At 36.5% G+C, this 14,987-nt stretch overlaps 1 protein-coding gene across 21 annotated transcripts in view; it reads left to right on the top strand.

Moving 5' to 3' along the window:
- Positions 1 to 14,987, top strand: part of BCAS3 (BCAS3 microtubule associated cell migration factor) — a 373,805-nt gene that overhangs the window by 73,285 nt on the left and 285,533 nt on the right. For all 21 annotated transcript variants that reach the window (XR_015703602.1, XM_087752408.1, XM_087752414.1 and 18 more), the window contains one exon: positions 6,318 to 6,488. Coding sequence is in view for 20 of the 21 variants with exons in the window: in XM_087752408.1 (XP_087608534.1) it covers positions 6,318 to 6,488 (171 nt within the window). In the remaining variant the exon portion in view is untranslated. The remainder of the gene's footprint in view (positions 1 to 6,317; positions 6,489 to 14,987) is intronic.

Genomic DNA, 14,987 nt, shown 5'->3' with positions numbered 1-14,987 from the left:
ACACAGTAAGAAACATGCTAGCATTAGCACCATGCATATGGTCCTGATCCTGCAGATCTCTGAGTAGCCGTTGCTTTTCACAAAGTATTCCTGTCCTTCTGAACCGATTTTTTAAAAAATTTCATTTATTACCAACAGCTATTTATATTAGTGACCCCTGTTATAGGAAAATTATAGTAAAATGGATTTGTATAGTGGCTATTCATAATATTACAAGTTTATGTGATTAGAAATCAACATTGTGAATTATTAGTCTTTTCGCATCATGAAAACTGACTTTACAAGTGCTTGGTGCTTTTTGGACTCAATCACACTAGCATTGTATGTTTTAATCTCTCTGAAAGATGACAGCGCGGTACCGGAGCTAATTAATTACCTGGCAGCTTTCTTTGAAGATTAGAGTTTATGAATGACTGTTTACATAGAGGTTTCATTGCCTAGTTTTCTCAGCTCAGATGACATTATAATATCTCTCTGTTTCCAGAGAAATGTCTGGGTTTTCATAGTATCAAAAGAAGACCATGGCTCGGTAAAATCTTAAACGAGCTAAAGAGTATGCAGAACTGTTGTTTTACTGTCCCCTGTCCGTCCCCCGTCCCCCCCCCCCCCCCCCCCCTTCCTTGAGGACTTGCCTGCAACATTTTGCCAAGTAATTTCTTTTTCTCACATACACACACACACACAAAGTGAGTTTTGGCATCGTCTGGCAAACTTTGTGCTGATTACAAGCTTTCATTGTAACCACTAGCCTTTTCATTTCTGATATGCGCAACAAAACAAATCTAATAATAGGAATTAAATGACAGCACAGAACAGAAAGCTTAGCGTCACTGAAGAAAACAACAGTTATAAGAACCCACAAAGAGAGACATAGGGCATGCCATCTCATGTAAAAACAAAACATAAAAACAAACATATTCCATCAGCATAGCTTTGGACACAATCTCACTGTGGCTGGAGGAGGAGAAAAATCACAGTTTTTTACATTGTTGAGGAGAACTTGAATAGCTGTTCTGAAGACATCTGAAATTTGCTGTATCTCTGCATACTTTCACCATCAGCAAAAAAAACAAAAATGGGGGAAAATCTCCCCATGCTCCTTCAATCTCAGCGTCATTAACATGTTTTTTATAGCACAGATAAGTTTGAAAAACCAACTGGCTTAGCATGATCGGCCACAGTTATGATCAGATGTGGTAAAATGTTACAAATGGATCACTGCACTGCCAAAGCCAAGCCTAGTCATGACTGAAGAAGAACAGGCCAAAGCTTTCTTAGACCATATAATGATTGTCAAAGCATTCCAGTAGGCACTGAAGACTAAGCACTATTCTGTCTAATTTTTTTCAACAGACTAAAAAAAAAATCTAAAACAGGAGGACATCTGTTTGTAGCCCTTACCCCCAAAGACTGTGGATAACTAGGTTTTACAGGCAGTAAGGACCAAGATGATGACCTAGCCAAGGGTCATAATCCAGAAATTCCCACATTAAGCTGAACGTGTGCAAACAGTGAAGTAGTGATGTTGCATCGTGTGAATAGTGACTGAAGATAAAATGTGTTTATAATCACAGGAAAGAAAAAGATTGTTAGCCTCTGTAGAGAGATAAAGTAATAGTGAAAGTGTGGAAAACAGATTATGATAAGGGCACAATCTCTATACTACTTTGTATTTTGCCTAGCACACTGCTTTTGCTCTCAACTGGCTGTTAGATGTTACTGTAATAGACAAGATTAATACTAATATACTTTTAAATATTTGCACAATTTGGCTCTTGAGTATATCTCAGCCTTACTGTATTAATTTGTTATTCATGTCTCAGTGAGCAACACTAAATCTGAAATGTTTTAATTTATTACTGATTTCGTTGAATCTTGGCTTCCTATCTAGCAAGTTTTCATCTCTGATAACTGAAATGCTGACTTTCTTGTTGGCAAATATATACTCCAATATCTGTTGCTCTTTGTCTGTCTCGTTACCTCACCATACACTTGCCTCCCTGCTTAAGTAGGTCTTCATTTATAAACCCCTACTGCTGTTATATCTTATCAGCCTGCAATGGTTTGTAATTCATTTGCTTTGATCGGCAGAGGTATTAGCTTTTTTGAAAGTGAATGTCCTTTTCCGTTCCCTCCACTGCTGCTTTTTGGTCCAGAAGTGGTTCCATAAAAGTTCTTTCTGTCAGATTATCTTGGGTTACAGCCTTCTCTCTGTTTGGGTTCCGATTTCTAATTGAAGGAGGCCAAAGAACCTTCATATAAAAGAGAAAGATAAAGCTGAGGGCAGAGAGTAATTTCAACAGGGTCATTTTGAGAATTACCTTTCGGATCCTCTGTAGAAGGTCTCAGTGGCAGTACAGAATATTTACTTTAATGGTATTCCCTTTGATGAGAAATGTTTTTGAATGTCCTGGTAGCGAACGCCGGGTTTGTCCTCAGCGCGATGTACTGCTGTGTACTATACTTAATGCAGCAAATACATTTCCTCCTCGATCAAATAACTTAGGAGTCAGAAGCTCCCCTGTTAACCGGGAATACCGAGGTCAAAATCATGGTCATGTTGGAGTGTGTTGTTTACTGGTGCCAAAACTCTTGTTATCCCGGTAACATTATGAAGAATTCCTTCACATCATCTTCCCATTTGATTTATAATTCCTAGAAGGATTTTATTTTGAACACTGAACTTTTTCCTGTTTCTCCTTAGATGCATCTTGCAAGAGCATTGCTTTCTGCTGTTGCTGCAAAAAGCACGTCCATTTTTTCCTAGCTGTCTCTTATTTTCATTTCCCCACGTTTGTTTGGTGGCTTTCTGTCTGTTCATATTCTAAAAAGCTTTGATAATTTCTGTAATTTGGCCAAGCAGAAAATTTCTGGAAATAGAAAATGTGTCAAGATTTTGATTTAGGTTAATTTTTAGCAAAGATAAAAATTGATGCATTTGGAAAAATGAAAATGTTGTTCCTTAGGGGATAAAGCATCTTTTCACTCTGGTTGAACAAACGCAGTAGAATGGACATAGAATATCTTTCAGAATAAACCCTGTTATTACTTAAAGTCTTAGTGATGGGACAATATTCAGGGCCTTGGCTTGAGATCAGCATCCAAACGTGAAGTTGCTTGTTATCGTTATCCATATTTATCCATTTTGGATGCAGCAAGGAAGGGGACGTAGGAAAAGACATTCTTATGTCTCCGTGCTTGGGGTTTTTTTGTACGTCTTGTTGAAGAGAGGTTTGGTCCCAACGTGTCCCTGGGAGAATCACGTTTCAACTCCCTCCATTCAAGTGGTGCTCATGCAGACCTTCTCCGGCATCGTGTGTTCCTAGCGGTCAGACTCGCCGTGCTGTTTAAGATGGATTTCCTAACAGGTTTTCTTTACTGTCCTGCCTCTTTTCAGAATATGGGCAAGAGCAGGAAAGGGAAACATCTTGGCGAAACATGAGCGTTTCAACAAACATTTAGTTTGAACTTGAAGCTGTCATTGATTGTATGTTCACTTTGTTCAAACTAACCGTGAGGCTTTCATGTTGTTGCTTAGCAAGGCATATCTTTTTGATATCTCTTTCTGCTTTCTATAGATTTTTCATTTGTAAACAAAGAAATCATGTAAAATGTGTTTATTATGAGAAAGAGGAACAATATATTGTTTTGTCACTAAAAGGATGTGAGACCTTTGGAACAAAACAGCCTAACAGGCACTGAATGATGCATTTTAATTTTCTCATCTAATTAAAGTTGTACTTATTTTTCAATTAAATGAGGTATGAGTGCATACATTTATTTTAATTAAATATATGTGTTTCTTTATATTTGAATGAATGCGAATAGTCTTATTTTTGAGTAGAGAGGGTACACGTGAGCATACAAATAACTTGTGTGTTTGCATAATGTGCATCATTGCTTACTGAAGGAACTGGATCAAGTATTTCAATTTTATTTATACGAGAATTTCACTGAGCATGCACTGGCAGGTTCCCAGCAATGGCAAAGGAACTGGGACAGTGCAAACTTTAACCTATTTCATTTAAAATGTATTTGGTCTGTCGAATGTCTAGCATCAAATTATAAACCAAGTTCTTCTCACCTCATAACTTCTTTAGTTGATTCTTTCTCCATATCTTTTAATCCTATAGTGGTAAAGTGATTTAGCAAAGGCTGCATCTGTTTTCTCTTGTTACCTGATAACTTCTTAATGAGTACTAACAGCTTATGTGAGAGCAAGGTCATTAGCTCTAATGGATGGAGGGGACAGCTGATATGGCATGGGAAAGGTTAAAGATTACCAGAGAAGTTTTTGCAAATATACACATAGCACAAAGAAGTAAGTGCCGTAATGGTTTGGCACTGATATTTCTGAGCTAATGGCCTCGGCCACATCTTTGTACACCTATTACTTCTCAGTTGTCCTTCAGTCACAGTCTACTCTAACATGTAACGGTAATTCATTTTGCTAGATAAGCATGTTAATTTTTTCTAGAGAGCTATAAATTTATACTTGGCACTTTGGCATTCAATTTCTCTAGTTACAATATTAAAGATATTTTCTAAAATAGGTCAGTTACAATTCTTGGTCTTTTAACTTGCATAGGTATTTTGCTATATAGTACTTCTGTACTGATTTCTCTTTTCTGCTGTATAAACTACCAGTGCATTTTATACGATTTTAACTGTTGGCCAGAAAACTGCCTTGTCAGTTTTTGTAAGGAAAGCGTCTGTTGAAATGCGTTCTTGTGATGGCACTGGGTCTATTTTAGGTCTATTCCTCAGATATCGTTATCTGCTTTATGTTACGTTTTTCAGTCTTCTGAATTTGCCACTGTTAAAATCTATTCTCATTTGTTGTATCTGAGTATAAAAAGAAATAATAAGAAACAAAAGGCAGGATATTGCTAAAGACTTTAAACCCCAAAGACATTCCTATGATAAAGGCACGGCTCGATTTTAAGCGGTAGTATCTCCATTAGCATTAATGGGGTAAGTACATCAGCTGAGGCATCTCAGAGGTTAATCAGGCTTCCTGGCTAGATATTGCCATCGATACAGTGTGGCGCCTAATTCTGTTGGCCCTTCAGAGGTTTTCCTGACAACACGCTAACAGACTTTGTGTAAGTCATTTCCTATGAATTATTAAAACAAACGTTTGGCTGCTAATTGATGAACACTAATGTGTTTTCTAATCACTGCAGTTTGAGATTTTAGCACTAAACAAAGCAGTTGCAATTGATTTGTGGCTGCTTCTTGGTTTCAGCCTGTGATCTGTACAGTTTTTTTCCTTTTCAGTTTAGCAGGCAGCTTAGCTTGTCTTTTTAGTTAAGAATTGGCTTGTTATAGTGTCGTTCCAGTCTGATCTCTTTTGCTATTTCTTATTTACATTGCATAATAAATCTGCTCAATTCTTTAAGGCAAATAAGGCACAGTCCTTGATTCAAGGAGAAAGTATTTGAAGTTGTAGTTTGGATTGTGTGTGTGTGTGGTTTTGTTTTGTGTTGGTTTTTGGTTTTGGTTTTGGTTTTTTTTAAGCCTATAGCTCTCCTTCTGTGTGTGCTCTCCCACTTTCTCCAAATAAAATAACATAAAAACAATCTTCGGCATCTTTAGGTAATAAAAGTTGGTGCAATGAGTACGTTTCGAAACCCACGTCTGGAAAACATGCAGACTATGGAAAGTCACGTTATTTTTAATGGGATATGCATGTACTTTCTACAGAGTTATCTTTTCTAGTACCTTGAGGGTGGCATTTTTAATTTTGCTGAGTTTGAGTCTCAGATTCAGTTTCGATGCTGCAAAGGCATAACTGCTGAGAAACAAATGACTGTGTCTGTCATATCTATCAAAGGCCAAATTCCTTCTCTCTTGCACTTGTGCAGAAGACATAACTATTTCAGCATTAACCGTTAGGGGCTATAAGTATTTCTCTATGTAACACTGCCCTCCACACGCACCCATCTTGGCTTCATCATTTGATTCTTCCAAGTATCCATGCTCTGTACCTCTTGGAATAAGTAAATAACAACGTTAAAGAAAGAAAAAACTGTAACATTTAGACAACATTAAAATATTTCTTCTTTCATGAATGTTTTGGAAGTATTTAATTCCAAACTAAAGGTGAATACTTCAAATTGATAGGATGCTAAATTTTTTCAAGGTATTTCTGTTACATGCAGCCTTTTGCAGCTTATATATCCATTATAAAAACATTTGTTTTGTGTGCTTCTGGTGTGTGCAATCTAGTTATATTAATTGTGTTGAGAAAAAATTCAAGATAGATCCACAAAACGGCCCTAAACATTATTTATTGGTTCTCTTTCTTTTTATAGACGATAAAGACTGGACTTACAATGGTTGGGAAGGTAGTTACGCAGCTGACAGGGACGCTGCCTTCAGGAGCAACTGAAGAAGAAATTTTAGCTCATAGCAACATTCGTCGAAGTCCTCTGGTGCCTGGAATCATCACTATCATTGATACAGAGACAGTTGCAGAAGGGCAGGTAATACAGCTTGCACAGAAACTGAACGGGCGTTCATTTTCATGAAAATCTCAGGAAAATGTATTTTATGCTTTTGAAAATGAAAAATAGATGAGATTTTTGCTAGGTTCAAAACTTCTACAGACGCACACAGCTGTGATAAAGTCCTATTTGGGACTGAAATTCAGCCAAAATATATATTGTCCTTAGAACATATTTATGTGACACTTTGACAACATCAAGTGTGAAGTGTCACATTTTGTCTCTCTGACACTTGTTCATAATTGACATTGATTTATGCTGATCAGTTGAAATGTATATGTAGTCTGATTATTAATATATAACGTGACTGGAAAATGTGATTGTCTAGAAGTACGGTGAATTGTTGAATTCCACTTTAAAAAAGACGACGAGTGAAGTTGGATATTAAGTATAAAAGCTTATAATTTGACATAAATTTCAAAATGAAAATGCAACCAAGCATGACACTGTTTTGTGAGGTATATGTACCGTTTTACTAATAACGTACAGTACAGTGCGTCAGGCAAAATCATTTCTTGAAAAATCCACAGCATTATTGCACAGACTTTAAATTGGTGTGTTGTACTGTCATTGTGACGGAGAAAGACATCCTTATCTTTTTTGTTTGTTTCTACCAATCATTTCATTTTTAAGCATCTGGTCCTAGAATCAGTGTTTATGCAGCACTCCTACAGACTTCATTATCCTGTAACTATTTTGTAATTTTTTTTTTCCCTATGGTTCACGTTTATTGAATTTAAAAAAAATAAAAACAGTTTCTTTTTTCTTGTTTTCCCCTATCTTTATGATGCTTATTGCAGGTAAGTTAGTAAGGTATTAATGACAAATGAGTAGTCAAGTTATTTTCTTTTCTTACCTGATAGGAAAATGAAATGTTTTACTTGAAAACAAACAAAGAAATCAAACAAAAAACCAGTAGGCAGTTTGAGCTGTGTTTTTTCCTGAGAATTAGTTTGGAAGTACTTAGCCAAGTGACATTACATTGAAAGGGCATTGCTCATATAACATTAGAGGCCTTTTCCTGCGAAATTAAAATAAAAGAAAAAAAAAAAAAAAAAGAGGGGAATTGAAAAAAGAATGTATATTACTTAAGACCTTACAGAGTCAGGTCTTAAAATAAGTCTGTTGACTGTTGCGGTTTGTTTTTGTTTCCTGGGAAAAAAGGTCTTTTGGCTCTTTGTATACTGCCAGGGAAAAAAAGAAAAAGAAAAAAAAAAAAAAGAAAAATTTTGCTTCATAAATTTCTCATGAAGCCTTCTTTAATGCGGTCATTATTCCTGATGGTCATTGTCTGTGCTTTGATTCTTCTGCATAGGCCTAGGGAAAAAAATGATATATCTTAGGTTTTTAAGTCTTGTTATGTATGATTTAGAGGTTTTATGAACTTGTCCTCTGACCTTAACAATAGTAGGGAGCTATCAAGCCTAAAGGGCACTATGGAAAAGTAGTTGTAAAAACGATAACGCTTGCCTTGTCCAAATACTGCTGCTGTAACATAAATAAGCCATCAGTTCTAGTAAAATAATTTTTGTCTTGAATCTCTAGGGAAGGAGGCTCTAAGTTAGATACCCTAATTGTTTCTGTCTTGCATTCATATTTTTGTGATCTGAAGTTTTAAAACGCTATTAAATTAACAATTTCTTTTCAGTGCTGAGACTCACTTTCAGAATTAGCATTATATTTTTTCTTTCCGGGAAAAATAAAATAATCTTTCTTTCGCATTGTTAGATTTTTGTCGTAGAGAAGACTTCTTAACAATATTTTCGTACTGAAATGTGCATCTAGCAAAAAGAAAGTTGATTAAAAATAAATGCACTTTGTACATGGTCTAAATAAAGACTGTCGCTCAACACTGCCCCAGTAAAGAGCCTTCTAATGCAAGGAGTGTCGTGTGGGCTCGGTCCCCGCTGAGTTCTTGTCCATCACCCCAGCTGTATTTCCATTGCCAGGTGGAAACGTAAGTTTTCGAGCACACAGCCTCATTTGAACGTGGTAGATTCTGATTTTGGCAGTTGTGTGAACTGACTTGTCCCAAGGAGCCTGGCAGGGATCCCGTGCTTGCGTGCTGACAGAAGCAGGCAAGCCTGCAAGAAATGGCAGGCTAGTTTAGATGGCACGTATTTGTACTAGCTGGGTAGTCCCGGCTCATTTTTATAGCATAATTGATTGAAGCTTCAGTTCGGGAAAGCGTTTTAGCAAGTCTGACCTTTAAACGGTGCGAGTAATCTCACTGAACTAAATGTGATTGCTCATACACTTCAATATAAACTCATAGATAAGCATCGTGCTGATTTGAAATCTGGATGACTGAGCTATGTTGATTCTTCCTCGTTGTATTAATTTCTGCAATTATTTTACTCTTCTGTGGCAAATTGATTTGCTGATAGCAGTCGTCCAAAGTAGATCATTACTGATGCTTTGGTCGAAATAGAAGAGTGATTGAGCAGAATGGCTAATGCAGAGCGCAGCCTCACCTGTGTTTTAGAGAAAGTAATTGCTGTTACAGCGGTACAGCAAATGCCTTGCATACTTTAGTTTCAGTTTTCTTGACGCTGCGTGGCAGTGATTTTTCTAAAGTTATTGGTTCGTCATCCTAGTTTTCAGATTCCAGGTGGGAAATAAGAGGTCTGGGTGGGTACAGAGAAACACGGCTTCCTCCTATGATGAAGGTGCCTGCTTTGGAGGATTTCATTTCTGCTGGATGGCGATGCTGCTGGATGGCTGTGCCCATTACAAGCATCGGTCTTCCTAAACTGACTGGGAACCCACAAGAGTTAGTAATGTCTGCCAAGTGTTTTCTGGACTGAATTAACAGTTTGAAAGCCTAGCATCCCTGTCATCAGCGATTTGTCTAGCAACTATGTAAATATATTTGTGTGTGCATGCATGGTTGTCAGCCTAATCGTAAATGAGGGGAATTTCAGAAGCAGAAAGGAGTTATTTTCTTACCACCAGTGGACTCCTAATGTAAAAGGAATACCTCACCTCCTTCAGGTCAATAAAGATTTCTATCTACCTTAGAATTTCTATCTAACTTAGAATTTGGGTGTTGTAATGAAAGAAAACAATTCCCAAGTAATAAAATATATCTTTAAGATAACATACAGTAAAAAAAGGAAGAAATCTGTTTTAAAGAGAGGAAGAAAATGGAAGGCATATAAGAAGGCAGTAAATCCAAGGCAAGCAAGCGTGTCCTTTTGAAGGAGAAATAAGCACTTTTGTCAGTGAAGGAGCAGGTTTGTTTGTTTTTAAAAAGATCTGTATAAAGGCTTACAAAGTAATGATGCATGCGCTTGCCCATTTACTTTGAGCATAGCGACACAGTTTGTAAAGATGGAGCGAGCTGCTCTGTGCGTGTGTACGAACATAAAGATTTATCTGCCAGTAGGACGATTAAGGAACATGTTTTGGACATAAGCCGGAAGGACTAACTACAGCTTTAAGTTTTCCCTAATTTTTTATTGTATCTGCCATTTCAACGATATCCAATATAATGAATGCGAGATGGAACTCGGTGCATTTCATGAAATGTACTGTGCTACCATGGCAGAGGTTGAAATGCTAACTTACCACTGAAAAATATACAATTAAAGACCAAAGAAATCTCCTAATGTAATCTTGCAGGGTTAAATCTGCAGGGAAACTATTTCTAATAAACCTTATGAATGTAGATATTGTAGTGAAATCTCATACGAAGCACTTGTTTATATGATAGCTTCTACTTTCAAGATTGGCGGTACTTTAAGAAAATTTGAATTATGAAGTAATTAAATAAATGCAAAGGAATGTAGAATTATTGAAGTTGGCTGTCATGATATATTTGTAAAGGGAGTAAAAATAATTATCGAGATGCCCAAGTAACTTTGTGGTAAACCAAAATATGTTAACAAGGTTGTGTGCTTGTTTAAATTTCCTTCTAATGAAGTGTTAGCAAACTTTTCAGTTAGATGTAATGACTATTTATTTGAATCTGTTAATTAGTTGAAATGGATAAAACTAAAGCTGTACAGATGTCCTCTTTTTCAGTAATTGGAATTAAATGTGTAAGACTCCAGTGGCTTGAGTTTTAAAGAAAAATTATTTTCTTTCGACCTTTGTTTCTGTATTCTTAATTAATTCATCAACTAGGCCACCCACATGTAGTCTGCAATAATGACCTTTCTCAAAAGTCGCCAGTTTTGTGACTGAATGTAAATCTGTTAAACATCTAACATTTAGTTGACAGAAAAATATGTGGTCATTTAAAAATACAAAACTTCATTCTTAATGCTTTTGATAGAGCGATGTGATTGATGAGATATCATTGTGTTGCTTTCACTGAACGTCCAAAACACATGAAAATATTTGAGGAAATATTTTAAAAATAACTTATAAAAAAGAAGATAACATGTTGATCTTTTTATGTTTTAAAACGTGATTGGTGCTTTTTTCTGTTCCCTATTAACTTTTTATTGCATTAAAGAGGAATTTTCAGAAAAAACTGCAGACTGCTGCAGTTTCAAAAGTTCATTTTCATTTGGTAAGCAGTTGATAACAATTGAACCAAATAAAGATGCTTATCAGGAGCAAGAATTGTTGTGAAACTTCGGTCTAAAGCAAAAAGAAGCTAAAAGAATAAAGCATATTCCATAATAAAACTTTAACTACGTACGTAATTCCACTGGTCATTAACACCAGTGCTTTTATTTGTAAGAACAGATTTCATTCACAAAGGCTAATTTGATGTTCTAATGCTTATATATTTAGCATCAATTTTCTTCACTTTTTATACCTACGTGTATTACAGAAGAATTCTTTTTATATATAAAAAGAGCAACAGGATCCCCTCAGAGCATAATACTGTCTGCCTTACTTTTATTAAAGGAGATCTGTTTTTTGTCAAGAAGACATTTTTGTCTCAGATAAATGGTTCAGGCTGAGCGCGAGGCTGTTTTGAGTTTATGCTGGATTCTATTAAAAGGAGTGCAGTAGTTAATGCCACAGATTTATCACTTTTAGCCCTTTTCCACTGATGTTTGACCTTAGCTATAAGTTGGGGGAGGCTAATTGGGGGGGTCGGTATGGAGGGGACTGGTTTTTGTGCGTACGAACTGGAGCGGACCCTGCACTAACTTCAGCTATTTAAATCAATGGGGATCTTAATAAGTATACATGCAAAGATGTCTATATAATATTCGTATTTATAAATATTGCCAAACCTATTTGTTTTTGTGACGATGGGATTATTCTTTCTTAATTTTATTAAGAGTAGGACCTGCTTGATTAGATTTCTGTCCATTTTTATTTGTGTTACTTTCATGTTTTATTTAAAAACATGTCTCCACTGGGATAAGTGGTGTAATTTGCCTTTAAAGATTAAAATAATTGCAGTCATAATTACTAGTGGCTTCTGTTCAGCAGTATGGAAAATACAATGAATGAAGAAAAATATGGCATAGGAGAAAAAAGCTTTGGCTTCAGCTATCTCTTGCCCTCAAAGCAAACACTATTTTCTGATAGTAAATGTAATGATCCCCTAGGTGTTTTGTCTGTTTCTCTTTTAGAGTAAGATAAAGAGGACTTGATTCATCTTCAATCAACTGCAGTGTTCTGCTGAACTTTAATAGGGCTGGCTTGAGAGAGCTCCAGCATCGGCTCCGCATGTCCAGCCACCGACTCTGTTGGCCGGGCAGCTTTTTTGAAAATCGTGTTGTAGCTCTCTTATTACCATACTGTGTCGGCATCAGAAATAGGCTGAGCGCAGAGGTGCGAGGCCGTCTTGGTAGAAGACCCTTGGTGCTTGTTTCTCGTCGGTTGTTTTTCTTAAAATGGCGTTGCTATTTGTAATGGTGGGGAATTCTGCAAGGAAGATACTTGAGCATCCTTATGAACCTCAGTGACTAGGCAATTGTAAGAGTAATGCTAAGATTTATGAACCTTTTTCAATGAGAGCCATTGTAAGGTCTTTCACTCTTAATAGTGGAGTGGTTAGAGTCTACTACCTTGGAGAACGAAGCCTATTTGGGATGAAAAAAATTGCAGCCTCGGGATTCCTGTGGGCTTTGTCTGCCCTGTGTGTCAGGAAGCCGAATGAGCTGCTTCCTTCGAGCTTTTTGACAGCACTTGCATGCGTTATTAGGCAATTTGTACCACTGTTTTGACTTCCAAGAAAAATTTCAAACTCCGCTCTTTTCAGTGGTAAGAAACCATAAACTGGTCGAAAGGAACCAGTTGTACAATGTCAGTATTGATTTAACGTGACATATGTTAGCCTGCGGACATCGTTCTCTCCAGCACCTTTGCAGATAGCGTCTTCCACTTCAGCCTTTGCAAGAAGTGGTTTCCAAATTTATATAAACCCTGTTGTGCTGAGGCAGTTCTCTCCATTTAAAGATCTCCAATACAGAAAATAAGGTATTCCACTATAAAGCACCTTGTGTTATATCAGCATACTTTTGTTTTCCTTAAGTTGTATACAGTGACGAAAATCATACCATGATTTTAGAGCTACGCGAGCTCTAAGCTGGCATGCGAACCAGGCTTTTGTTTTGTGGCAGGTTTGGAAGGGACGTTTCCAAAGGGGCTCTTCTTTGGTTGATGGTGTAGTTAAGTCAACTGCTGTAATTCCTTTGATTTTTTTTTTTTTTTTTTTCCTTCCCCCCTTTGTAGTGTTGAAATTGTAAAAAGTGATGTATGTTTTCCCCAGCTGTCTACTACAAAAGTGCAGGGGAAGGACATGACAAATCTCGCAGTACAGCCTGAAAATTTAAATACAAGTTGGTGATTTTAAAAAACGTACTTCCTTTCTTGTCTGTTCCACAAGGATTTATTTTTTCATGTCGATTTAGAAAAGATTAATAACGTTTTGTTTTTTTTTTTTTTCAACTTCATCTTACCTTGCACAAGCAACTGTGTTTCCACGTGTGTGTTTCACAAGCATTCCCACGCTGTGCCCGCAGCGGGTGGGCAGTGACAGGTAGTGGACATCAAGAAAGGAGGTGGCGTGGCACCACTGCAGCCTGAATTTCAGATTCTCCACTATCTAAGGATTTCCAAATTTTTGAGTAATGAAGGTGGTTTTGTGGGGTTTTTAACTTTTTTTTTTCTTTTTTTTTTTTTTCTTTTACTTGGCTAATGCAGGAGACAAACATCTCTTAGTTTGAGCCTGAAAGCTCTGCATGAGCCAGTCTTGGTGGCAGGCGAGGGTTTTCAGGATCCACAAGCTCACAGTTGTTTTTCTTTGATTGGATGTTATGCTGCTAAGTTCTTCTTCCTTGTATTTCTATCACAAACAATGGGCTTCTAAAACAGCCAAAATAAGGACTGGTTTGCTCTATCTGAAAATCAGCTTTTACAGTGGAAAGCAAAGATTTTGAAAAACTCGTTTTAGATTGAACACAAAAGATTGTTTTTCCAGGAAGTGGAAAAACAGTGATTGAAATAAACCGTTGTAAAGCATGGAAACAGTTAGCATAGCATACAAATAATAGATTTGGGCTTTATTGTATTCTCAAATTGGTATGTCTGAGGTGTTTTGCAGTTTTTAATGTTGTGAAATTTTTGCTTTGTATCGTATTTCCAGAGGAAAAATATTTAAAGGTTGTCTTACCATCCAGAGTGTTCCTTGGCTGTTGAATAGGGGGTTTATGTTGTGGGGATGATAACAGGGGTGCATTTATCATCAGTTTAAAGAAAAAAAAATAGGCACGTGCTGAATTAATCCAGTTTACAGTCTGTAGAAGATGATGCACATGAAATATGCTATATAACTGGTTTTAGCCATGATTTAGTAGATACTGTTGGTACCAACACATTTCTAGATTAAATATTTTTGTTTAACAGACTAGATTTTAAAAAAAACTTCTGTCTCTTTCGTAAAGCTGGTTTATGATGTTACTTTATAATTATCGTGTATCTTTAATTAGAGCGAAATGTTTGGGATAAGACCAAGTTACCTAAAAGTGGAAGCTGTGAAAAGATGATGTATAGGAGTTACTTAGTGCAGTTTATATAGGCTGAGAAAAGAACACTGTTTCTTTGAAAAGCTCTTAGGAAGATCTCCAGACCCTTTGGTTAGTGGTTCTGGAATAAGCACGAAATGCTGACAACGGAAAGCAAAACCATAATTGTGCTTATGTGACAGTGCCAAGTAATTTGAACATTTAAAGTAAGTCAGGCGCAGGCCTCTTCATCCATATTACGTGACTTCTTTAAACATTTAAAGATGATTTCTCTTTTTGAAGCATAAAAATATCTTCAAATTATTCTGATATCTGTTAGGAATAGGAAGTATTAAAAACCTTTCAGATTATTTTGGAAGCAGCAGACAAATTATTCTGAACTTGAAATGGGAAATTTTGCACTATCTTATTAAGAAGGTGGTTTTTGCTTACCGCAGAAACCCTTTTATTAAGTGCTTTTCTGATGGATCTTTCTCATTGTTTTACTTAATTTAGTCTTTAGCATGATGTAACCAAGGAATAAAATACTTTTACAGCT

Source organism: Nipponia nippon, unplaced genomic scaffold (assembly GCF_047370975.1).
Source record: "Nipponia nippon isolate SJK-2023a ecotype South Korea unplaced genomic scaffold, ASM4737097v1 scaffold_15, whole genome shotgun sequence".
Classification (NCBI taxonomy): Eukaryota; Metazoa; Chordata; class Aves; order Pelecaniformes; family Threskiornithidae; genus Nipponia; species Nipponia nippon.
This window is presented reverse-complemented; position numbering and strand designations above follow the sequence as displayed.